This window comes from Papio anubis, chromosome 18 (genome assembly GCF_008728515.1).
Source record: "Papio anubis isolate 15944 chromosome 18, Panubis1.0, whole genome shotgun sequence".
Taxonomy (NCBI): Eukaryota; Metazoa; Chordata; class Mammalia; order Primates; family Cercopithecidae; genus Papio; species Papio anubis.
In genome coordinates, this window is record NC_044993.1 from 50,407,570 (window position 1) to 50,434,454 (window position 26,885).

The 26,885-nt window shown below is 46.6% G+C and overlaps 1 protein-coding gene across 11 annotated transcripts in view; it reads right to left on the reverse strand.

Moving 5' to 3' along the window:
- The window catches only part of LCMT1 (leucine carboxyl methyltransferase 1), a 79,855-nt gene that overhangs the window by 28,418 nt on the left and 24,552 nt on the right, over positions 1-26,885 (reverse strand). For all 11 annotated transcript variants that reach the window (XR_002519179.2, XR_002519177.2, XR_002519178.2 and 8 more), the window contains exons 4-5: positions 21,626-21,702; positions 10,980-11,041 (exon numbers count right to left, since the gene is read on the reverse strand). Coding sequence is in view for 8 of the 11 variants with exons in the window: in XM_021931837.2 (XP_021787529.1) it covers positions 10,980-11,041; positions 21,626-21,702 (139 nt within the window). In the remaining 3 variants the exon portion in view is untranslated. The remainder of the gene's footprint in view (positions 1-10,979; positions 11,042-21,625; positions 21,703-26,885) is intronic.

Here is a 26,885-nt window from a genome sequence, read left to right on the forward strand (position 1 = left end):
TGCCACTGCACTCCAGCCTGGTGACAAAGCAAGACTCCGTCTCAAAAGAAAAAAAAAAAAAATTTACATTTCTAGTAAGTTTCCAGATGCTACTGATGCTTAGTCTGAGGACTTAACACTCTTGGAATGACTGCTACAAATAAAATGAGACAGTTAAGTGATGGGCACATGGAGGTTCATGAACCTAGTCACAACGTATTTGTGTACACTTCACATTTTTTTCAATTAAAAGTTAAGGCCAGGCGCGGTGGCTCATGCCTGTAATCCCAGCACCTGGGGAGGCTGAGACGGGCTGATCACCTGAGGTCAGGAGTTCGAGATCAGCCTGGCCATCATGGCGAAATTCTGTCTCTACTAAAAATAAAAAAAAAATTACCCAGGTGCGGTGGTGCACACGCCTGTAATTCCAGCTACTCGGGAGGCTGAGGCAGGAGAATCACTTGAACCTGGGAGGCAGAGGTTGCAATGAGCTAAGATCGTGCCACTGCACTCCAGCCTGGGCAACAGAGTGAGACTCCGTCTCAGAAAAATAAAAATAAAAAAATAAAAGTTAACAAATTTTTTTTAAAGAAAGAAAATTGCTTGATTTTATTATTCACTCAACTTCAGACATTATTCATTCAGCTTCCTTGAGGATACAAACCATGGCAGGATATGAAACATCAACAGCTACCCATACTACTGCTAATAATTCAGGTTCTCTTGGTTCTGAGAACTTCAGCAAAAAATGCTGAAAAGGCTAACCTACAACATGTAAGTAGTTTCTCATTTATTATCTTGATAACTTCACTTGGCTGATTCAAATACATATGGCTACACACCATAAGCTAAAGAAATACCTCCTAAGAGCCTGTTAGATGTCAGGAAAGCAATAAAGGGCAAGCAGGGAACCCGAAGTCGGCCCTAGGGTGCCAGGAGTCAGGAAAGTAATATAAAGAATATGGCATGTGGCTGGGCATGGTGGCTCACACCTATAATCCCAACAACTTGGGAGGCCCAAGTAGGAGGACGACTTGAATGAGGAGTTCAAGACCACCCTGGAAAACATAGCAAGACTGTCTGTACAAAAAAATTTTAAAAACTAGCTAGATGTGGTGGCATACGCCCGTAGTCCCAGCTACTCCGGAGGCTGAGGTGTGAGGGCTTGAGCCCAGGAGTTCAAAGCTTCAGTTAGCTATGATCGTGCCACTGCACTCCAGTCTGGGCAACAGAACAAAGACCTTGTCTCTACCAAATAAAAGAATATGAAGGTAGTTGTCTACCCTATTATGAAAATAATTCCAAAATGCCTGCATAACTTCTTGCAAATAACAAATATATTAATAATAAGCACATTCGAAATGAGTTTTTCCGTCCCTGGCCAAAAAACAACAAATACACCAGAATATTAACACATGAAGTCTAGTACCATGTAGTTCAGGGGAGACCTCTCTTACATTAGGATCTAATGTTAGCATGTAAAGCATAAATCACACATCATCATGATTATTCTTGTAAGCTGTACACAAGGTACATCTGAGCTGAAGGGAGTCAGTTACTTGAGGCTCACCCGCCACTCTGCAGTGGCCCAGCTGTACGTGGTGGCACACTGGCATACCACATGGGAAGCACTGGACAAGAGGACCTTAAGATCCCTTTAAATGACAGAATTTGATGACTTGAGTAACACACACCAGCATCACATGATTCAGTTGCTCTTCTTAAGTCAGGGGCTACTCAAGTTGTGGGGAAATAACAGGTCCATTATCTGTCCCTGAAGGATGCCTTACCATTATTTTGCAGGGAACTGAATGTATTTGTGGAGGATAGGCTCAGAGCAAGTTTCAAAGGAGTTTCATAATTCTGGGAAAATAAGGCCATTTGTACAAAATCTAGCACTGGCAAGAGGCCACGAGAACAGAAAAAATCCTTATCTGTCTGGAATGCTTCTGAGAGCTGGTGGGAAAGATAACTCGCTTGCCAAAATGAGATCCACAATCCCTTCTTTTCCTATATTCTATTTCATAAGATAAAAATGTAAGGCAACTGAAAACATTTTGTGTGATACTTACAGAAGAACTTTCTAAAGAAACAGACCGGCCGGGCACAGTGGCTCATGCCTGTAATCCTAGCGCTTTGGGAGGCCAACGCCGGTGGATCACCTGAGATCAGGAGTTCAAGACCAGCCTGGCCAACATGGCAAAACCCCATCCCTGCTAAAAATACACAAATTAGCTGGGTATGGTGGCAGGCACCTGTTATTCCAGCTACTCAGGAGGCTGAGGCAGGAGAATCGCTTGAACCGGGGAGGTGGAGGTTGCAATGAGCCTAGATCGCACCACTTCACTGCAGCCTGGGTGAAAGAGCAAGACTCTGTCTCAAAAAAAAAAAAAAAAAAGACGGACCATACTTACTCAACTCTGAGAAAGTCAATTAACATTGATTTAAAACCTCTATATTGCTACTAGCAGTTCTTTCTGTGATCAATACTACTTTAGAGGATTGATTTCTAAGAGGGTTAAGAGGGAAGAGAAGCCCTGAAAATATAAGATCATAATATGATTTAAAAACTTAAGAACCAATTTATACACAGCCAGAATGAAAAGACGGTTGTGAAAATCCTAACTACTCAGGCTTGGTCATTATTAAATTAAAGCAGTGGTTCTCCAACAGGCCAACTTTGCCACTAGGGAACATCTGGCAATGTCTGGAGACACCTTTTGGTTGTCACCACCAGAGGGTGCCATTGGCATCCAGTGAGCAGAGGCCAGGGATGCTGGTAAACATCCTACAATGTACAGAACAGTCCTACACTACAGAATTATCCAACCCAAGTGTCAAGAGTGCCGAGGTTGTGAAACCCCGCATTAAAGTTACACACAAAAACCCAAAGGCCATTCGTTGATATCCAATTGTTAAAAATCCCTAAATAGTCCCAATTATTCTCTGATAGGGAAACTTAACATGCTGTGGCTTTTATCCAGAACATAGTATCCAAAATAAAAACTCGCTTTGGAGTGAATTTGCAGTTATATGGGCTTTGGTCTCAAACAGCCCTAATGTCAAATTTCATGTGAGTAATAAGCTGGGCACTGTGGCTCACGCCTGTAATCACAGCACTTTGGGAGGCTAAGGCGGGAAGATTGCTTGAGTCCAGGAGTTCAAGACCAGCCTGGGCAACACGGCGATACCCTACCTCTACAAAAAATACAAAAATTAGCTGGGTGTGGTGACGCACGCCTGTAGTCCCAGCTACTTGGGAGGCTGAAGCGGGAGAACTGATTGAGCCTGGGAGGTCGAGGCTGCACTGAGCTGTGATTGCATCACTGTACTTCAACCTGGGCAACAGAATGAGGCCCTGTCTCTAAAAAAAATTTCATGTGACTCTGGGAAAGTCACATAATCACTCGAGACTACCTTTCTTTTAATCATAAAACGTGAACAATGCCAGTCTTAGAAGACTGTGGTTAGGATTCAAGGAAATGGTAAAGTGATGATACTGTGGTACCATGGGTGGAACGGGAAATTCACCAGGGCAGAGAGGAATATTTTAAATTTTTCAGGGGAACACAGAGATACTACTCAACATCCGTCAGGCATAAGTAAGCGACTAGCTCAAGGCCATCACAGTTTCAACATCAGATTGCTTTGTATCCTTGCAAAGCTAAGTGTTCGGATGTTGCTGGGGTTAAAAAGCAAGTACCAGGCTGGCACACGGTGGCTCATGCCTGCCTGTAATCCCAGCACTTTGGGAGGCCGAGACAGGTGAACTGCTCACGACCAGTTCGAGACCAGCCTGGCCAACACGATAAAACCCCACCTCTACTAAAAATACAAAACTAGTCAGGCATGGTGGCACACACCTGTAATCCCAGCTACTTGAGAGGCTGAGGCACGAGAATTGCCTGAACCCAGGAGCCGGAGGTTGCAGTGAGCTGAGTGTGTACCACTGCACTCCAGCCTGGGTGACATGTCAGAGCAAGACTCCGCGGTGGCTCAAGCCTGTAATCCCAGCACTTTGGGAGGCCGAGACGGGCGGATCACGAGGTCAGGAGATCGAGACCATCCTGGCTATCACGGTGAAAACCTGTCTCTACTAAAAAAAAATACAAAAAACTAGCCGGGCATGGTGGCGGGCGCCTGTAGTCCCAGCTACTCCGGAGGCTGAGGCCGGAGAATGGCGTGGACTGGGGAGGCGGAGCTTGCAGTGAGCTGAGATTCGGCCACTGCACTCCAGCCTGGGCGACAGAGCGAGACTCTATCTCAAAAAAAAAAAAAAAAAAAGACTCCTTCTCAAAAAAAAAAGTAAGTATTGTGCCAATGTGAATGTGGAACAGGGGTGGTGTCTGATTCCAAGGTGAAGCTGTAAAGTACCCTACAGGGCACGCATCCCAGTAAGCAATTCTGGGTGCTTACGAATGAAGTAAAAATGGTATTTTTCTTTCACTGTATGTGTACTTTTTTTTCAAATAAGTTGTTAGGACATAAATACTTCGGCTGTTTAAACCCAGCTAATTAAAAAGAATTGCTGAGTGTGTTTTTTGGCTCAGGGGTACTATGAAAACATTATTGAGACAAATTACTGGGAAGCAAGAAAGGTGGGGACCCCCTGGCCTAGCCCAATGCTTGCTACACAGCAGAGGTCTTCTGTGAAGACAACCACAAGTGATTAAATCCAGGCAGGTGCTGGAATGGGCCCAGCTGAGAAGTTCCACCTGAATGAACCCAACCCAAAGAATGGTAAGCTAAATAGACGGCTGTTATTTTAAGCCACATGCTATGCAGCAGTTTGTTACAGTGCAGAAGCTAATAGATACAGGCTTTAATTATCTGCCTCATTAAGCTCATATACTTTATCGTCCTAATCAGCTTTTTTTTTTTTTTTTTTTTTGAGACAGGGCTGCACTGTGTCACCCAGGTTGCAGTGCGGTGGCATGATCATGGCTCATTACAGCCTCGACACCCCACCACCAGGCTGCCTCAGCTTCCTGTGTAGCTGGGACCACAGGCGTGCACCACCATGCCTGGCCAATTTTTTTTATTTGTACAGATGTGGGGGGGTGGGGGGAGGGAGGAAGGGAAGAAGGGGGGTCTTCCTATGTTGCCCAGGCTGGTCTTGAACTCTTGGGCTCCAGGGATCCTCCTGCCGCTGCCTCCCAGAGTGATGGGATTATAGGTGTGAGCCACCAAGCCAGTCTTAATCACTTTTAAGAGGGGATTAGGTCATGAGGTGAAAAGGCATGAGAAAACTGAAGACTTACACAACATAACACAGTAGTTAAACACATACACACACAAGTGCTGGTGTATTATATGACTAATAATCTCTTCCACCACCGCCAGGTGCATTTCAAAAGAGATGTGTTGGATCTGTAGTGAATCCCATCAATCCCATTCATGGTATCTTCTATGACAGACTATCACTGTTGTTAAGCATTGCAAAGTGATCTTTTAGGTTCACAGATTTTCCTAGGAGCCTTTAGTTGGAAAAAAAAACAAAAAAAAAAGAAGAAGAGGTAAAATGGAGACAGCCTGAGGCGGATTTCCAGACTGTACAGAGGGTTAGTTTGTCTGACTACCCATCTGATACTTACGGGGCACTGGGCCAAGTCCTGGGAATAATTGATGAACAAGAAGACATGGTCCCTGCCCTCATGGGCTTATAATCCAGTGGGAAAGAGAGAGAACAAGGGCAAGCAGCTACAGAGAAGTTCAGGGTATTGTGGGACATGCGTAACAGGCTTCCGACTCCCTTTAGAATGGAGTCCAAAATTCTCAGCCGGCTTTACGATCTTTCTCAATCATGAAGCATGCACCTCCTGCCACGCGAGCCCCAGCCACACTGGCCTTTCCAGCTCTTCCTTCAGTGAGTCCTGGCTGAGATCATCTGTTCTCTACCTAGGGCCTTGTCAGGGCGCAGCTGAAATCCTGTTCGCACTCTGAAATGCTTTCCACTTGCTGTTCTTTTCTCTTTCTGCCTACCTAATTTCACCAGAGTTGAAGTGGATTACAAAAACACGAACATGTATCCATTCAAGCAGTCACGTGAGTATTCATTCAACACTGTCTGTGCGCTAGATACTGCTCTTGGTGCAGGGGTTACAGTGGCAAACAAGACAGAAGCAGTCCCTGTTCTCAGGAAGCTTACATGGTAGAAGAGGGAGAAAGCGAATCATTAAATAAATGAGTAATCAGGATGATATCACGGAGCACTTAGTACCACAAGGAAACTGAAAGAGAAGAGTGTGAAATTAGGCAGCAGGGAGAGGGTCTGTCTTTAACCTAGTAGTCAGGGAGGGCCCCTCTGAGGAAGTAGCAGCTGAGCTGATGAGAAGGAGCCCATCCAGCAAAGAGAGAGGAAATGAAAAGGACTAAGGGAAAGAATATGCTTGGCACAGTCACAGAACAGCAAGGTATCTGTGTGGCTAGATCATAGTTACTGTGGTCAAAGGGAAAATCAGGAGCAGGTGCAGGGGCTCACGCCTGTAATCCCAACATTGAGAAGTCGAGGTGGGAGGATCATTTGACCCCAGGAGTTCGAGACCAACCTGAGCAACACAGCAAGACCTTCTCCAAAAAATAAAAATAAAAATCAGCTGGGTGTGGCAGCACCAGCTACTCGGGAGACTGAGGCAGGAGGATCACTTGAGCCCAGGAGTTCAAGGCTGCAGTAAGCTGTGATCGATTGCACCACTGTCCTCCAGCCTGAGCAAAAACAGAGTGAGACCTTGTCTCAAAAAGGAAGGAAGAAAGGCAGGAAGGAAGGCAGTAAGGAAGGCAGGCAGGCAGGCACGAAGGAAGGAAGGAAGGAGACAGAGAGAAAGAAAGAGAGAGAGGAAGGGAGGAAGGAAGGAAGGGCGGGAGGGAGGGAGGGAGGGAAATCAGGAGGCACATAGAGGCCTGATGAACAACATGGGTCCTGCCCGGTAGGGAGTTTTAAGCAAGGGGGTAACAGAACCCAATTTCCCTTTTTCACTCTTTTGAGAGAAAGGGTCTCACTCTCACCCAGGATGAAGTGCTGTGGTGCGATCATAGCTCTCTGCAGCCTCCAACTTCTGGGCTAAAGGTAACTTCCCACCTCAGCCTCCCAAGTAGCTAGGACTACAGGCGTGCACCACCATGCCCAGCTAATTTTTTTAATGTTTTTGTGACAGGGTCTCACTAGGTGCCCTCAGCAATGCTCCTGCCTCAGCCTCCTGAAGCACTGGGATTACAGGTGTGAGACACCATACTCGGCCTTCCTTTTTAAAAAAACACCTTCTGACTTTTCATTGTGTGTCCATTTGTACACTTTTGATTTTTTACCCTAAGCAGATTTTAGCTTAAAAAAATACATCATCAATTCTAAGATGCATCCTTTCACATTTTAACATTCCTGAAATCAGGATGCATCTAACAGTTGGTGATGTGTCAGCTTAAGTGTCAGTACTTTTCCTTTCTTACTGATAAATAAATAATGGTGATTCTTACTGTCACAGTCTTGTAGGTTTGATAAAACAAGGCCATTTTTAAACAAATATTTTTGTCAGTTTTAAGATCACCTATCAGTTTGCCCAAATTTTCATTCACATTTTTATTCAAATTCTCCTTTCCCGGCATGATGGCAAAATAAAAAACTATAAAGAATCAGAGTAAAAAATTTACCGACTGGCCGGGCGCGGTGGCTCAAGCCTGTAATCCCAGCACTTTGGGAGGCCGAGACGGGCGGATCACGAGGTCAGGCGATCGAGACCATCCTGGCTAACACGATGAAACCCCGTCTCTACTAAAAGATACAAAAAACTAGCCGGGCGTGGTGGCGGGCGCCTGTAGTCCCAGCTACTCCGGAGGCTGAGGCAGGAGAATGGCGTGAACCCGGGAGGCGGAGCTTGCAGTGAGCCGAGATCGGGCCACTGCAATCCAGCCTGGGCGACAGAGCGAGACTCCGTCTCAAAAAAAAAAAAAAAAAAAAAAAAAAATTTACCGACGAGACACAAAGTTAAAAGATAAGTAAAAGAACGAGAAAAAAGTTCAATAAAAGAAAGTTGACAACAGACCTTTATCAAAGAACACATCTATGTGTTATGAAGGGTTCCTATAAACTGAAAAGGAAAGAAATTACAAACTAATGTTAAAAGGAAATGAAAAACTTTACAAGAGGTCCCAACATCCAATAAAACAAAGGAAAGATGCTCCATCTCACTAGCATTCAAAGTTACACACATTTTTTAAAATAATAGGGCATCGGTGGGGCATGGTGGCTCATGCCTGTAATCCCAGGACTTTGGGAGGCCGAGGCAGGAGGATCACAAGGTTAGGAGTTTGAGACCAGCCTGACCAAGATGCTGAAATCCCGTCTCTGCTAAAAATACAAAAAAAATTAGCCGGGTGTGGTGGCGCTTGCCTGTAATCCCAGCTGCTCAGGAGGCTGAGGCAGGAGAATTGCTTGAACCTGGGAGGCAGAGGTTGCAGTGAGCCGAGATCAAGCCACAGCACTCCAGCCTGGGTGACAGAGGGAGACTCCATCTCAAAAAAATAAATAAAATAAAATAAAATAATAAAATAAAATAAACAATAAAATAAATAAATAAAATAAAATACAACAAAAGAAAATAAAAATAAATAAAATAAAATAAAATAATAGGGCATCATTTTGGCCTACCACACTGGTAGAAATTTTTTCTTTTGGATAGATTCTCATCTCACTCTGTCACTCAGTCTGGAGTGCAGCAACATGATCTCAGCTCACTGCAAACTCCGCTACCCAAGTTCAAGCAATTCTCCTGCCTCAGCTTACCAAATAGCTGGGATTACAGGCACCCGCCACCACACCCAGCTAATTTTTGTATTTTTAGTAGAGACGGGGTTTCACCATGTTGGCCACGTTGGTCTCGAACTCCTGACCTCAAGTGATCCACCTGCCTCGGCCTCCCAATGTGTTGGGATTACAGGCATGAGCCACCACGCCCAGCCAGACTGGTAGAAAAAATTTTAAATCACAATACCCAGTGTTCAGGTGCTATGGTTTGAATGTGTCCCTCCAAAATTCGTGTGTTAGAAACTTAATCCCTCATGCAACAGTGTTGAAAGGTAGGACCTTTAAGAGGTGATTCAGTCCCAAAGAATGAATTAATACCACTATCTTGGGATTATGAGTGGGTTCAGAGTTTGCACTCCTTCACCTCTCTCTCACACAGTCATGCTCTCTTGCCTTTCTACCTTCCTCCATGGGATGACACGGCAAGAAGGTCCTGGCCAGATGTGGGCCCCTCAACCTCAAACTTCCCAGAACTGTACTAAGTCTCTGTTCTTTTTATAAAGTACCCAGTCCCAGGTATTCTGTTATAGAAGCACAAAATAAGCTAAACCAGAAAACTGGTACTGAGAAGCTGAGGAGAGGGGCTGTGGCTGCAAGTACCTGAAAACGTGGAAGCAGATTTGGAACTGGGTAATGGGTAGAGGTTGGAAGAATCTGGAGGAGCGGGCTAGAAAAAGCCTAGACTCCTTGCCAACCCTGCCTCAGAGAACACTTTCCCTCCTCTCATGTCCCTACTTGTTGTAATAAAAGGACGTGGCTCATCTAGTCACCTGATGCCCACAGTATTACCTGTGCTGACCATTGGTGAAGGCTGTCCTCTCTGCACGTTCTCTGATCTGAATTACTAATAAACCCCTTTAACTTCTCTCAGACAAAAGTGAAAATAACGGAAAATTGTGGTAGAGATTTACCTATAATTTGAAAGGCTCAGAAATGGGAAAACCATTGTTAAGACACAATCATAATTAAAAGTTGAGGGAAAAAACGGGGAAAATTGACTGCCAGGGCCAAGCAGGTAACAGAATTGAGTGAAGCAGGTCAAGTGTAAGATACCAGAGAGTGGTGGGGACAGAACTGGAAGACGGCAACTCCTCTAACTGAGGCAGACACTATTTAATTGTTCCCTTGTGGAAATCATGGCCTAATGTTACCGCGTCTTCTGATTTTCCAAGGAAAGTTAGAAATCGAGATTTTTCATGAGAAGTTTATTTTTGAAATGTTGGCAACTAACTCAAGGTCTTTACAGAAAGACTGAAGATTAGAGACCTAAGGACATCTAAGAAGAGTCATACAGAAAGTCGTTGAAAATTCCTTCGTGGTAACCCCAACACAAATGTAAATGTATCAGCAAAAGTCTACTGTAGACTAAAAATAAAATTCTAAGCCCCCCAGCCACCTGAATCAAGAGGATCCCAGAGCGACCTTGAAAACTGAGTTCTTGGCCATGTGGGGATGGAAGGTAAGATGCCTCCTTTAAACCCCTTGCTTACTAACTGCCTGGAGGCGTTCTTCCCTAAGGGCTAAACAGCAACCATCCCTTTCAGAAGACTCTACTGCTGCTATCATCCAACCCAGCTGCCTGACTGCTGCCCCTCTCTTTGGCCACTTCAAAACAGTCAACCAGCATTTCCTTCCTGATAAGAGACCACAGAACAGGGAGTGGTTCTGGCCAGTCTCCGAAAGATGCGGGTTTTTGTGTCCTCTGCCTCACCTTTTGATGTCAGAGGGCCAAAACCTCCACCCTTGGATCATGCTAACACAGCCCTTTTTTTTGTACATGGGACCTATGATGGGGTGTGAAGCTCAACCACACATGCACACAGTTGTCCCTTCATAAATATTCATGACTCCTCCTATAGCTCATTAAATATGTATGTTCACCCACCCGGCTGAGCATAAATTCCTCCTCCTTTTGCCCCTCCTTCAAAGTATCTGATGCTGGCTTCTGGCAGGAAGCTGTGCTTCCCAGCCTGTTAGAATGGCCTCCCTGCAGGCTGCAACCCTCTCTGAGAAAGCAAGCTCTCCTTTCCAAATTTATGAACCTCATCATTCTTCAGTTGACAATACATTGTATAACACCACACACACACACACACACACACACACACACACACACACACACCCAACACAAACCCCATCTTCACAGAAGGGGTGGGAAGCAAAAATACTGATACAGTCAATTTTGCATTAGCTTGATACTTGCCCATCTGAAGTGTGTCCTCTGAATGCAGTTCTAGAATGGGGCTGGATAGGGGAGGCTTGCATCTATGGGAAGATGGGAAAGAGGAGAAAGATGAGTCTATTTGCTCTTCAATTTACTCATGAGTTCATTTACTGCACAAATGCAGACACTCACTAGCAAAATGGCAAATATATATTTGCTATTGTTCAAAGCAGGGGCCCCTCTAAAAATGGCTTCAGTTTAATCACTTTTGACCCTACACACATACAGTAAAACTTCAGTGGACACAGGTCTCAGGTGACATTGGCTAAGCATTACACTTGGCATCCGATGTCCAAATCACAAACTGATCATGAAGTATTTAGACTTAGAAATAGCTAAAGATAGCCTAACAAGAATTTTTCAAATGTTCCAATGTTTTTTTGGGCCATCTCTAGTTTGCTGCCTATTCTCAATCAAATTTTAAAAGTTACCTGTTATTTGTCACAGGTAGCCAGAAGAATTGACTCTTACACAAACTTAAAGTTCAGTAACATTTATGTGGTAACTCCCCCAATCCAGAATAGGCAAAAAATCAGAAATGAGATATGCATCAATATCCCAACAACCATAACCAAACACCAACACACTTTCTATCCCAGGAAACCACCTCTGGACTTAACCAAGAGCCAGTTACTCTTATTCCACTGAGTTCTAACCAGCCAGTACTTTCCAGTTCCCAGAGCATCAGAATTGCCATGTATCACTTAAAAAGCATACTTAATATAAAATTAAATATATTAAATATAAAAGAAAAGAAAAGGTAAACTCAGGAGGCACATAAGGCCTGATCCATTATTTTCATGGATCCAGAAAAAAATAAAGCTTGAAAGTTATTTCCAATTTGTAAGGATCAGACTTTTCTAAAGGATGGCTGAAACACTTTAACATTTACTCACATTTTTTTCAATATAAGAATTAGGGTTTTATTTAAATGACTAAGTTAAAAGGGGGGATGGGGAGGGACTGTAGTTAAAACTATTAAGATGCGGGCCGGGCACAGTGGCTCACACCTGTAATCCCAGCACTTTGGGAGGCCGAGGCGGGCAGATCACCTGAGGTCGGGAGTTCGAGATCAGCCCAACCAAAATGGAGAAATCCCATCTCTACTAAAAATACAAAATTAACCAGGCGTGGTGGCACATGTCTGTAATCCCAGCTACTAGGGAGGCTGAGGCAGGAGAATCGCATGAACCCAGGAGGCGGAGGTTGCAGTGAGCCGAGATTGCACTCCAGCCTGGGCAACAAGAGCAAAACTCTGCCTCGGAAAAAAAAAAAAAAAAAACCAACAATTAAGATTCCTTGATCTTGAGCTTGAAGTCACAGTTTGAATCTCAGCTCCACCCTTTCCTAGATAGAAGACTTTGGACAAATTAACTTCTTTAAGCCTCAGTTTCCTTATCTGCAAAAAGGGGATAACAGCAGCACTTAATTCATGAGTGTCTTGTGAGGACTGAATGAAACAATCCAAGTGAAGCACTTAACATGGTACTAGGCTGTGAAAGCTCTCAGCACACATTAGTAAGCCTGTCATCTGCAACTCCGTAAACTCCCTGATACTGGCCTCGGAATGGCGCCCATAACATCTCATATGTAATAACTAACTTCAGTCTTCCATTAATTCAGTCACATATACAAAAAAACCACTTACTGTACATCTATTCTGGGACAGGTAACTTACTTTTTTTTTTGAGACAGAGTCTTGCTCTGTCACCCAGGCTAGACTGCAGTGGTGTGATCATGACTCACTGCAGCCTCGACCTCCTGGGCTCAAGTGATCCTTCTATTTCAGCCTCCCAAGTAACTGAGACTACAGATGCACCTACCATGCCTGGCCAATTTTTGTATATTTAGTAGAGACGAGGTTTCGCCATGTTGCCCGGGCTGGTCTCGAACTCCCGGGCTCAAGCAACCTACCAGCCTTGGCCTTCCAAAGTGCTGGGATTACAGGTGTGAGCCACTGTGCCCAGCCAAGGCCAGGTAACTTTCTACATGCCCTTGGAATAAAGTAGTAAACAAAAGACACACAAATTCAGATTATGAAAATATGGGGTCACTTTTTAAATGATCCGGGAAACTACATTAATGGATGGAGAGTCATAATGAAAAAGAACAGGAATGGGATACAGCTCCTTCTTCATGTTTAACCAGATCTATTTAAAGAATCCCAGGAACTAGCCTTAGGAAATCTAAATGTCAAACCAAGGCGGCAGAGTGTCTCATTCCAGGAAGGAACACTGAACAACTGATTTACAGCAGGGGTGTCCAATCTTTTGACTTCCCTGGGCCACACTGGAAGAACTGTCTTGGGCCACAAATACACGAACACTAACAATAGCTGACGAGCTTTAAAAAAAATAAGTCACAAAAGAATCTCATAATGTTTTAAGAAATGTTACGTAATTGTGTTGGGCTGCATTCAAAGCAGTCCTGGGCCGCATGTCACATGCCTGTATGTCACCCACCGGCAGGCCTGGGGTTGAACAAGCTTGATTACAACCTTGTTGCCTCTGTCCAGCCTACCAGGTGGTCCATTAACTAAGATAACCATCAGCCACTAGATACACTGACCCGCATCCCCTACCCCTCACATGCTTCGCCCAGCCCAGCCTACATGCCCTCTCCTGATGTCAGTTACCAGGCTTCGCTAATAAAATGTCTCTCCCGGCTCTTTCAGGGAGCCAGTCGCTGAGCCCTCGAGCCTCTGCTGTCCCCCTGTGCGCTCAAGCACAAGCCCCCAGCTAAAAGCCTTGTCTGGGAAATCTGCTTGGTGCCATAACAGATTATCCGGTGAGCCAGGCAGGAGCACAAGGAGCAACTACCCGCCCCGCAGCGGAGGCTTATGAGCCAGTGGGCCGGAGGGAGGCCCCATTGATTCAGCACTGCCACCGCGACTGGTGAGTTTTCCTCCAGTCTCCGAGAGACTCCTCGCCACCCCCGCCCCAGACAACGCTTTCCCTTCCCTCGCGTCCCCTATTTGTTGTCTTTGTCCTTCTTCCTTTCTGCTTTCCTTCCTTCACTTTTAACTTCATTGGCTCAACCTGAATAGACACCCGTGCAGGATGGACTGACGCGGCTGGCAGGAACTATCAGGCACCCTGGCTTCGGCCTCTGTCATCTTCAAGTCTTTCAGTGCTTTCCCTCCCTCTGCCACACCTGGTGGGAACGGAAGCCTGTGAGCTCTTCTCTGTCTGTTCAGTGTTCGAGCCTAAGGACTCTGGGTGCTGCCTTTGTGTGGGGAGAATTGACGGCACATGGGGCTGGAGTTTGCCTAGTTCATGCCCTGATCTGTTTTTCTTTTTGTGTGTTTCATTCAACATCTTACTGTCATTCGTTTACTACCAAACGCAGGACACTGGTCAGCAGAACCCGGACCTCGTGTAAGGCTGAAGAATAAAAAGAAACCATCCAAGCTAGCACTCCGTTTTGGGGAGAAGTTCTCTTCACTGGCCACACCTGCCCTCTCGTGTGACCTGTATTGTTGTGCTGTGCGGGGCTGGGAGCCAACTCTCTTGTCGCCTGACACCTGTGCTTGCACCCTGCCCCTGGCCCTTTACTAAGACAAGCAGACACAGGGGCTACAGTCATGGGCAATGCCCCAGGCATCTTCCAAGACTCACGTCTGGGATGTATCATTTCTAAATGGAAGGAATCCAAATCCGATGGCTTAAAGAAAAAGAAACTCCAGCCTGGGAAACACAGGAAAACTCCACCTCCACAAAAAACAGGAAAAAGGAGCCAGGTGTGGGGGTGCCTGCCTGTGGTCCCAGCTACTCGGAAGGCTAAGGCAAGGATCGCTTAAGCCCAGGAGGTTGAGGCTGCGGTGAGTTGTGGTCGCACCATAGCATTCCAGCCTGGGCAATGGAGTGAGACTCTGTCTCAAAAAAATAAATTTAATTTAAAAAAAAAAAAAAAGAAAAGAAACTGATTTTCCTCTGTAATACAACCTGCCCTAGTACACATTAGATCAAGAAAAATGGCCATAGGTGGAAGTGGATCTCCTAGTTTTAACACTATCTTACAGCCGGATCTATTCTATGAATGGACAGAGAAATGGGGAGAGATACCTAGATATAAGCTTTTATGAAGTTATGCTAGGACCCAAAGCTACTGGATTCTTGTCAGGTGTGTGTGGCTCCTATTTCCAGGTTCCTCCTGAAGGAACTTGAGGAAGTGGACCTCCACAGCCTCAGGCTCCCGGAATTCCCTCCCTACCCTAAGCAGGCCTCCTGGGGAGGGGAACCCTGTGCTGTCCGCAATAGTGCTCTAATCGGACTCCAAACAGGCACCCGCTTTTGCTTCCCCACTGGCCCAGGGCTGTTTTCCCTTCAGAGAAACGGATGGAAACAGGGGAGGGACAAGGGTGCACGTTCCTTTTTTGGTGGTGGATCTAGGATTATGTAAAGAACACTTTGGTAGATCTTCAGAGGATCCTGGTAAGTTTAGAGATGAATTTGTTAGACTAAATTTCACCTTTTCATTGATGTGGCGGGATGTTATGGTCACTTTGCAGTATTGATGAAAAGCAACACATATTTGAAAAGGCTAAGGAATATGCCAATATCTAGGTAGTCACTAAACACCAATATGCAGTCATCCGTGTAGGGCGAGATGCGGTCCCAGGCACAGTCTCCATGCGAGTGAGACTATGGAGAAAACCTAGATAAAGCTAGAATAAGCCACTCTGTCCCCTGCCTGACTGAAGGAAGAAGGAAATGTATAGTCAAACCTGTACACTATGACAGGGTCAAGAAAAGTACCCAGAGAAAGGAGGCGATCCCAGTAGTCTTCCTCAATAGAATCCCTGAAGCGCTTGAGAAATGCACCCATGCAGACCTGGGGGCAGCAGAGCGGAGGGATCACGTGCCGTGCATTTTATCCTTCAGCCAGCTCCGGACATTAGAAGGAAATTACAGAAAATTTGGAGGCCAGACCCCAGACTGTGCTGTTGACCTTGGCAGAGGAGGCTTTTAAGGTCTTCAATAATAGGCAGGACAGAGATGGCAGATGAGGAGACTGACCAAAACAGCAGAGCTCTGGCTGCCCTAATTCATCCACCACCTGAGGGTGACCCTAGGAGGCCCAGGAGACCAACCAATCGAAGACAGCCAACCCTGGATGGAGCCAATGTACATACTGCAGGACAGAGGGTCACTGGGAGAGAGGCTGCCTTGACCTCCATAAAACAGGACAGCTGGCAGGCAACCCTGGCCAGTCCCCACTCCTCACCAAGCTTTCAGATGAGATTGATAGACACCGCCTGACAGCACCCTGGCTCCGACTGCAGCACACTCCATCATCATCACACCACGGAGCCTCAGGTCACCTTTGATGTGGCAGGTAGGAAAACTGAGTTCCTTGTGGACAGCAGAGTCGCCTGCTCTGTCCTGACCCAGCCTATTTGCCCCCTCTCCAATTGCAATTGCAGGGTAATGGGAATAGACAGGTGTCCTAAGGTAAGAAAATTTACTTTCCCTCTTGCTTGTGAGGCCATGTCTAGGCTTATTTCTCCTCATTTCTGTATGCTCCCCAGAATGTCCTACTCCATTGCTGGGTAGAGACTTATTAAGCAAAATGGGAGCCACCACTTCCCTGGAAGAGGACAGACTGCAGGTAGAGGCAGAGCCAGGACAGGGAATCTACCTGCTAGCACTCTTAAATGGAAAGGAACTTGAGACCCAAAACATACCCAAAGAAAGCAAGGATCCCGTCACCCCTTCCCTATGGGACACTTCAGTCCTGGGACAGGCTAATAAAGCTTCCCCAGCAAAGACAGATCTGAAGCCTGGGATGGGCTACCCATGGAAGAAATCGTACCTCCTAAAACCTGTGGCACTGAACGGGGTTCAGCCATTACTCCACAAATTCCTACAGCAAGGGCTAAACCGTGCCAGTCCCCAGGCAACACCTCAGTCCTCCCTGTTAAAAAGCCTAATGGAGAGTATCAGTTTGTGTAGGACTTGAAGCGGGGTAATGAGGCAGTCATTCCCATCCACCCAACATTGGTCCCAAGCTTGTCTGTGCTCAGATACCTGGAGATGCTCAGTTTTTCACTCTACTACACTTCAAGGATGCTTTCTTTTTTTTTTTTTTTTTTTGAGGCGGTGTCTCGCTGTTCTCCCCGGGTGGGGGGGTGGCGTGATCTCGGCGGCCCGCGAGCGCCGCCTCCCGGGTTCACGCCATTCTCCCGCCTCAGCCTCCCAAGTAGCTGAGACTACAGGCGCCCGCCACCACGCCGGCTAGTTTTTTGTATTTTTAGTAGAGACGGGGTTTCACCATGTTAGCCAGGGTAGTCTCGACCTCCTGACCTCGTGATCCACCCGCCTCGGCCTCCCAAAGTGCTGGGATTACAGGCTTGAGCCACCGCGCCCGGCCAGGATGCTTTCTTTTGTGTAGCCCTCTCCACCCAGAATCCCTGTATCTTTTTGCATTGAATGGAGAAATCCCTGATACCCAGAAAGCCACATAGTACACATGGACTGTGCTTCCCCAGGGCTTCCGGGAAGGCCCTCACCTTTCTGGGAATGCAGGGTGCTAAGCCTACAGAATGGGACTTTATTATAATATGTGGATGACTTGTTCATTGTCAGACAGACATGGCAGGATTCAGATTTTAATATCATTAAAACCTTGAATTTCCTGGCTGAGCGGTGATACAAGGTCAGCCCCATCCAAGGCCCAGATTTATTTACAGAAGTTCTAATATCTGGGGTTCATTCTGACTCTAGGAGCCCAAACACTAGTTGTGGACTGGAAAAAGCAATCACTTCATTGCTGGTCCCACAAACAAAAAGGCAGCCCCAGGGTTTCTTGAGAATCGTGGGCTTCTATTGTATTTGGATTCTAAATTATGGCCTGACAGCTAAAGCCCCATGTGAGACTCTAAAGGGGAAGAAAGAGAGCCCTTGGACTGGGAGAAGAAATGTCAACAATCTTTTGAACCCCTAAAAACTGAGCTGGGTCAAGCCCTCGCCCTTGGACACCCCAACTGAGAAAAACCACTTACCTTATATGTTTGTGAGACACTAGGAACAGCTTTGGGAGTCTTAACTCAAAGGTTAGGACCTGTTCAGAAGTCAGTGGCTCATTTTTCAAAACAGATAAATCCAGTTGCAGAGAACTGGCCTGGCTGCTGAAGGGCAGTGGCAGCCACTGCCCTGCTGTTTAGTGAAGCATCTAAGCTGACACGGGGACAATATACAGAAGCTATGACTCCCCACCAGGTTCAGACTGGGTTAGAAGTCAAGGGACACCAAGCTCTCTTATTAGACACCCGGGATATTACTTTGAGGGTATGTCAGACTTTGAACATGGCAACCTCACTCCCAACCACAGATGATAAGGACTCACAGCATCAATGCACAGGGCCCAAAGAACACACTCCAGCAGGCCTGGCTTGTGAGATAAGCCTCTTGAGAATGCAAAGACTGAATGATAGCATTCAGTCTTTGATAGGATAATGAACTGGCACCCCAACCATCAGGGAAAGTTAAGATGAACCATACACTTGAGACGACTCTAGCCAAACTCTGTTAGGAGCCACGCGAGTCCTGGGTTAAGATGCTCCCAGTCTTCTTAGGGTCCGCAGGGCCCCTGTGTGCAGACTAAGACTTAGTTCTTCTGAGATGATCTACCAGAGGCTTTTCCCCACCACTGGCCTCCTGTTACGTGAAGAATTACATAAAAAATTACAGTATCAATTTAGGACAGATTCAAAAAGCGATTTCAGAGTACAGAAACAAAATCCTACCAGTCCCCACTAAGGATGGGAAAACCCCTTTACAAGCTAATCCAGGGAACCAAGTCCTTCTAAAGACTGGAAGGGCAGGCTCCCCGGAGAACCACCCCTTGCCTAAATGGCAGGGCCCTTACTGGGTGACCCTGACCACTCCAACCGCAGCCAAGTCACAAGGAATCACTAGCTGGGTACACCTCTCCCAATCAGAAATGCTTTCTCCTAAATGTTTCCAGACTCGCCCAGAAGGCCCATCTTCCTCCTGAAAACCTGTGGAAGACCTCAAATTCAGAAGAACCAATTCATCATCGGAGAAGTAATGTGGTTAGAGATCTTGAGTCCAATACTTTTCCTCATATTACTAATTGTTTCACTATTATTCTGTTGCTTTGCTCAGCCTCCTCCCTCAGGTAAAGACTTCGTTTGTCCCTGCTGGGTATAAAGATGCTACTCCTTACTTTGTTCCTACTCCTCCCCATCGGGGCACAGGGTAGGCTGGATCCATTAAAATGGGAAATGATCTCTCTTGACAACCTTTCCAGCATTATAGCTTCAGGTCATAATTTGTCCAACTGCTGGGTGTGCTACCATCATCCCCAGGCTCAGAGGGGCTGCCTCTTCCATTCCCTAAAAGCTCAACTACCAACTTCACAAAGGAGGTATGGAAACCTAAAATAACCTCTGTACCTCTTATTGTGGACCTAAGTATCTCCCTTTCCTTTGAATGTATAAACCTCATTGGGCTGCTAAATGCTTTGGTCACCAAAAAGGGTGGAAAAAAGAGAAGCTGGACCGCCTACTTTGGAATCCCACCGGATTTTCTCTTAGCAGTAAAGAAAAACCCTAATCAAACTTGGGTTCAGGAAGGCTATCTTTTCTCCCACGCCAAAACAGTCATACCTCTCTCCAAAGCTTAGCTGCTCACCTGAACTCCTCTCGCCTTGTGTAAGTTTGTGCACCCATGGGGTATTCTGTTCCTTTGTGGACACCCAGACTGCCATCTGACCAACAGCTACCCCTCAGCCAATTTCACCTCTCCGTTACTTGCACTAGCGTGCCCTTGTGTGCATAATGTACAACACAATGAGGAATGCACGTTAGGTACTTTAAGTCCCAGTGGAGTAACAGTTCACAATATCACACATGTGAAACCTAAAAGGGCAATAGGGCTAATTTTGGCGGGAGTTGGAATAGCCCCTTGGGGTGGCTCTGCCCCTTAGCAGCACCTTGGGATGGCTTTGCACACTGTGAGGCGGCTTTGAGAAACTTTCAAACCCTTGAAACACTGGCAACTAGTAGAGGCAGAGCCATAAAAGGACGTCAAGCCTCCCTGCACTCCCTAGCCAATGCTGCCTTAGACAACAGATTTGCCCTGGATTATCTTCTTGCTGAACAAGAGCGGGTATGCGCAGTAATAAACCACATCTGTTGTTCTTACATTAACAGTTCAGAATTGGTTAAACTGCAAGTTCAAAAGATTTACCAAGGCCAGGCACAATGGCTCATGCCTGTAATCCCAGCACTTTGGGAGGCCAAGGTGGGTGGATCGTTTGAGCCTAGGAGTTTGAGACCAGCCTGGGCAACATGGCAAAACCCCATCTCTACAAACTTACAAAAAAAGAAAGAAAAATTAGGTAGTCTTGGTGGCATGTGCCTTTATTCCCAGCTACTCCGGAGGCTGAGGTGGGAGGATCACCTGAGCCCATAAGGTTGAGGCTGCAGTGAGCCATGATGGCATCACTGCACTCCTATCTGGATGACAGAGTAAGACCCTGTCTCCAAAAGAAAATAAAAGTAAAGATTTACCAAGAGGCTACCTGGCTACATAATCTCAATAACTCTACTGCTCAAATCATCTGGGACTCCATCAGTGCATACCTACAAAGTATGACATGGTTTTTACCTTTCTTCGGACCCTAAGTGGTCATTTAATTGCTACAACTTTTGGGGTATCGTGTTTTTAACCTTTTGGTAAAGTTTGTGTCTTTCAGGTTTCAATCGCTCCAAGTCAAGCTAATGGTGGCCCAAGGATTCCAACCCATACCATCCCAGGAGCACCCCAGTCCCTACAGGTCTTTAGGACAGTCAGTGAGAGATTTCCCCACCCCTCGAAGTGAGGCAAGGACGACATCCCTGTTCAGCAGGAAGTAGCTTCAGAAGATGAGACCTTCAGCCCTTTCTCCTTAAGAATAGAGGGTGAAATCTCTCAAGGGAACTAAAGATAGAACAGAAATGGAATGGGGTTGCTTCTTCATAATATTTAACCATGCCTTCTACTTAAAGTTCCAGGAACTGGCCTTAGGAAATCTAAATATGAAACCAAGGTTATGGAGTGTCCCATCTCAGGAAGGAACACTGAACAATTGATTGACAGTCTTCTTCCCGCCAGCCAGACCACCAAGTGGCCCATTAATCAAGATAACCAACGCAACCAGATACGCTGACCCGCATCCCCTACCCCTCACGTGCTTTGCCCGGCCCAGCCTGCATACCTTACTCGTGATGTCAATTCCCACACTTCGCTAATAAAAACATCCCTGCAAGCCTCTTCAGGGAGCCAACAACACAGTCCTTGAGCCTCTGCTGTCTCCCTAGTGCTTGAGTACAAGCCCCAAAAACAAAATCCTTGTCTGGGAAATCTGGTTGGCCTCGTGTTAATTTTAATTACATGGGGAGCCACAGAGCCTGTGATCTGTAATAAGGAAATGTATATTGCATTTTGCAGACTGTACAACATGCTGGAATGAGTGCCAGGGCAAAAGAAAGTTGGTGGGGGGCAGTGAACGGAAGGCAACACCCTAAAGTGAAGTCTCTGGCATTCAGATCTGCCATCTCTTGAGAGTTAGATCTGAATTCCAGCTGGCTCTTGTTCTTCTGGCCACACCACACTTACTTGATACTGTGCAGCTTTCTTGTGACGATCATTGGAAAGTCAACCTCAAAATATTTACTTGGGAGAAGATCTTCATCCTGGGGAAAAACACACAATACTTTTTATTTCTTTACTCTTACACGTGCTGATCATTTTCCACATGTCAAGCACTAGGCACCTAAGAGCAATACAGTGTTTAAGGATTTTAAATCAGGGAAGTGATACGGGCAGACATGTTTTTCAAATTACTCATGAATAGATTTGAGGGAAGCAAGCACAGATGAAGGTAAAAGTCAGGACGCCAGAGGAGTTAGCCAGATAAGAAGGTAAGGTCCAGGAAGGAGCCTGAGCTAGGAGGTGGCAGCTGGGATGGTGGGGAGAGTTCAGAGGCGCTTTGGAAGTAGAATATACTCCATATTTTCAAAAGGCAGCTTGAGGCCAGGTGCAGTGGCTCACGACTGTAATCTCAACACTTCAGAAGGCTGAGGCAGGAGGATCGCTTGAGGCCAGGAGTTTGAGGCCAGGAGTTTTGAGGCCAGCCTGGGCAACACAGCGAGACCCTGTCCATACAAAAAAATTAAAAAGTTTAAACGATGTAACAACAACAAAAAAGGCAGCTTGAGCTCTATTAGGAGGGTCAGGAAATCAATGTAGTAGATTTTGACGAGCATTAATTTTTGGATGAAATAGGTTAAAACAGCTAGTATCAAAAGCATCACATATATTAAGGGTATTATTTTCTGATACTTTTTTTTTTTTTTTTTTGAGACAGAGTCTCGCTCTGTCACCCAGGCTGGAGTGCAATGACACAATCTCAGCTCACTGCAACCTCCACCTCCCGGGATCAAGTGATTCTCCTGCCTCAGCCTCCAGAGTAACTGGGATTACAGGTGCCCAGCCTCTGATACATTTTTCTCTGTGATAGTGAAATATGGTAGATTAAAGAACAGGCACTCTTGGAGCTGGAGGGGCTCAAACACCAGCTCCACCACTTATATGCTGTAAGCTCTTGGGAAAGTCAGTAAACTCACTGGTACAGGATTTACTTGCTTGAAAAGTGAAGAAGCTGGGCACCGTGGCTCACGCCTGTAATCCCAGCACTTTGGGAAACTGAGCCAAGCGGATCACAACGTCAAGAAATCGAGACCATCCTGGCCAACATGATGGGGGTGAAACCCCATCTCTACTAAAAATACAAAAAGTAGTTACTCAGGAGGCTGAGGCAGGAGAATCGCTTGAACCCAGGAGGCAGAGGTTGCAGTGAGCTGAGATGGTACTACTGCACTCCAGCCTGGGCGACAGAGCAAGGCTCCATCTCAAAGATTAAAAAAAAGAAAAGTGAAGAAAATGCTAACGCTTCATGGGGTTGTAAGGATTAATGAAGCAATACATGTGGGGCTCCCAGGAAAGGGCCTGACCTTAGTAAAATTATCACACGGGGATCCAAAGAGCCTATGAGCTATAACAATAAGGGAAGGTATATTGTGTTTTCAATACCGCACAACGTGCTGGAAAGAAGGTCCCAGGGCAAGAAGGAAAGTGGGGTGGGGATCGAAGGAAAGTGGGGCGGGGATCAAAGGAAAGCAGCACCCTAAAATGAGGTCTCTAGCATTCAAATCAACACTGTGTGTGCCTTTATTACTGCAGACACAGGTACAGAGATGGGGGCCCTGGCTCGGGATGTAACATTTCTTCTTGTGGCCTGCAGTCAAATAAATATGAAAGACACACATACTCACACAAGCACAGACACACACACACATGTGCACACACAGCCCTGGGTCACCTGGCTTGCTTGGTAGCTATACCCTCCCTACCCAGTCACGCGCACATCATCCTATCATCCTAGTGTTCTCTCTGTGCCCTCCTCGCCATCCAGCCACCCAGTACCTCAGCCCTGCTGATGCCTCTGGAATCCCTCCACTCCTCCTGAGCTCTATCACCTCCAACCCAGACTGTCCCAGCGCCGCCTCTGGTGTCTCAAAGCTGCATGCTGCTGTGCACTGCACTAGCCACTGCCGGTGGCCTTCAGCAGCTCTGCACACTGCTAAAACTCAGCAAGAAACAAGGCACTCCACAGCCTGGCCCACCTGCCCAGCCTCTCCCCCTCTCCCCATCACCACTTATCCCAGAAATACAGAACTACTTTTTTAAAACAAAGACGACCGCTGACATCCAGAACCTAGTGATGGCTTCGCTGGTAGAGGACGGGATGGAGGAAAAGGAAAGGTAGGGTGACACCTTGTTTCTGACTGGAGCAACCGGGCAGGTAAGAGAACCATTCGTGGAGACAGTAACAGGAGATGGAGCACAAGTATGGAGGGACAGATGAATCCCAGGGGATGAGTGGGGGATAGCAGACCTCCTGTGGACAGCATGATGGGGGCAGAAATCACCTGCAACCATATCCTAGTAGATAAGTAACCCTTAAGAGCAAACATCAGGGCTGAAAGATACAGCACCCTCCTACATACACACCAGTCCTCTGCTGGAATCCCAGAGGACCCAACCTGGGCTTTATCTTTTTTTTTCTTTTTGAGACGGGGTCTTGCTCTGTCGCCCAGGCTGGAGTGCAGTGGCGTGATCTCGGCTCACTGCAAGCTCCGCCACCCAGGTTCACACCATTCTCCTGCCTCAGCCTCCCGAGTAGCTGGGACTACAGGCGCCCATCACCACGCCCGGCTAATTTTTTTGTATTTTTAGTAGAGACGGGGTTTCACCATGTTAGCCAGGATGGTCTCAATCTCCTGACCTCGTCATCCACCCGCCTCAGCCTCCCAAAGTGCTGGGATTACAGGCGTGAGCCACCGCACCCAGCCAGCTTCATCTTTTTAAAACAAAAAAGGCGGGCCAAGTACAGTGGCTCACAACTGTAATCCCAGCACTTTGGGAGGCCGAGGCAGGAGGACTGCTTGAGTCCAGGAGTTCAAGACCAGCCTGGGCAACATAGCAAGACCCTATCTCTACCAAAAATACGAATTAGCCAGGCATGGTGGCTTGCACCTGTAGTCCCCAGCTACTCGGAATGCTGAGTTAGGAAGCTCGCCTGAGCCTGGGAGGAGGTGGCTGCAGTGAGCTGAGATTGCACCACTGCACTCCAGCCTGGGATACAGAGCCAGAGCCTGTCACAAAAGCCATCCCAGGAGACCTGGGCTCCTGAATCTGAGCTGATCACACTTACAGGTACAGTCCATGCCTGCTGAGTAGGGTTATGCAGAAGCTATTTCAAGATACTTGAGGGGGGCCACGTGCGGTGGCTCACACCCGTAATCCCAGCACTTTGAGAGGCCGAGACAGGTGGATCACCTGAGGTCAGGAGTTCAAACCAGCCTGGCCAACAGAGTGAAACCCCATCTCTACTAAAAATACAAAATATTAGCTGGGCGTGGTGGTGGGTGCCTGTAATCCTAGCTACTCGGGAGGCTGAGGCAGGAGAATCGCTTGAACCCGGGAGGCAGAGGTTGCAGCGAGCCGAGATCACACCATTACACTCCAGCCTGGACAACAAGAGCAAAACTCTGTCTCCAAAAAAAAAAAAAAAAAAGCTACTTGAGGGATATGAGTAGAGGGGAAATGGAAATAACTTTCCCTAGGAATTTCAATTTCTACAACACCTTTTAAGAACTTTTGCTCACAGCATATGGGAAGTTAAGGATCACCTAAAATTCCAGAAGACAACGAGAACAACATTTTCTTGGTGCTAAAAAAAAAAAAAAATGTGTATGAATGAAAGATAGCATACTGCCCCGCAGCTCTTACAGGACTTCTTCCTTTTTAAAGAGCTTTCCCACGCATTAGCACTCCCGAACCTTGTAAAACTTCTGAATAAGAGGTCAGAGCAGAGACAGCTTACAAAAGGCACACCCGGACCTCTTAAAAAAGACATCCTGCCAGTGTGGTGACTCACATCTGTAATCCCAGCACTTCAGGAGGCTGAGGCTGGTGGATCACTTGAGGCCAGGAGTTCAAGAGCAGCCTGGCCAACATGGTAAAATCCCATCTCTACAAAATAGCCAGGCACGGTGGTGCGCATCTGTAATCCCAGTTATTCAGGAGGCTGAGGCAGGAGAATCGCTTGAACCTTGGAGGCAGAGGTTGCAGTGAGCGGAGATCACACCACTGCACTCCAGCCTGGGAAACAGAGTGAGACTCTGACGGGTTGACGGGTACAGCAAACCACCATGGCATGTGCGTACCTATGTAACAAACGTGCATGTTCTGCACATGTACCCCAGAACTTAAAGTATAATAAAAAAAAAAAAAGAGAGAGAGATCCTGTTTCTTGAGAAGGGGGCAAAATGACTGTGTGTGACAAGTGATGCTTCAACTTCTTATTCTGTGATTCTTGATGGCCCTTTTGACATTTCACCCCAAATAGCCGGAATGAAACTGACTGGAATGGAAGACACCGAGACTGGGAACAGCTGCCACAGGGCAGGAGGAGTGGGGCACCCAAAGAGGACTCAACATGGCTGACCACCTCACAGACTGCCAAAATTGACCCTGCTTCCCTCCACAGGGAGATGGAGAGAAGTAGGTTGTACGAATCCTTTGGTTCTATGGAAACAGAATTCCGGAGACACCAAGAAATAGAGACCCTTTCAAGCGTTTCACTCACCCATTATTCCTTTTTTTTTTTTTTTTTTTTTTTGAGACAGGGTCTCGCTTGGATGCCCAGGTTGGAGTTCAGTGGCACAATCTCGGCTCACTGCAGTCTCAACCTCTGGGACTCAGGTAATCCTCCCACCTCCGCCTCCCAAGTAGCTGGGACCACAGGTGTGCACCACCATGCCCGGCTAATTTTTTTTATTTTTTGTAGAGATTGGGTTTTGCCATGATGCCCAGGCTGGTCTCAAACGCCTGAGCTCAAGCAATTCACCCACCTCGGCATCTCAAAGTACTGGGATTACAGGCGTGACCAACTGCACCTGGCCCCTTTATTCCTTTTTTTTGTGACAAGACTAACTGTTCTTTGTCCTGTTCCTGCTCACTGCCAGCAGATGGGAGTCTTTAACTGTACAGTCTTGGGCTCCTGAGATTTTATGGAACAAGCTCACACCCATGACTCACAGCTAAACTTCTGCTGGTGCAACCTAGGAACCATTCCGGCTAGAAGGTGCAGCATAAGACACTAAGACCCACAGACAATGTTTTTGCTACGCTTTTAGAGACATGCACATACCTCTAAAACAGAGATTGGCAAACTGCTTCTGTAAAGAGCCAGAAAGTAAATATTTTAGCCTTTGCAGGCCAGATGGTCTGTGTTGTAACTACTCAACTC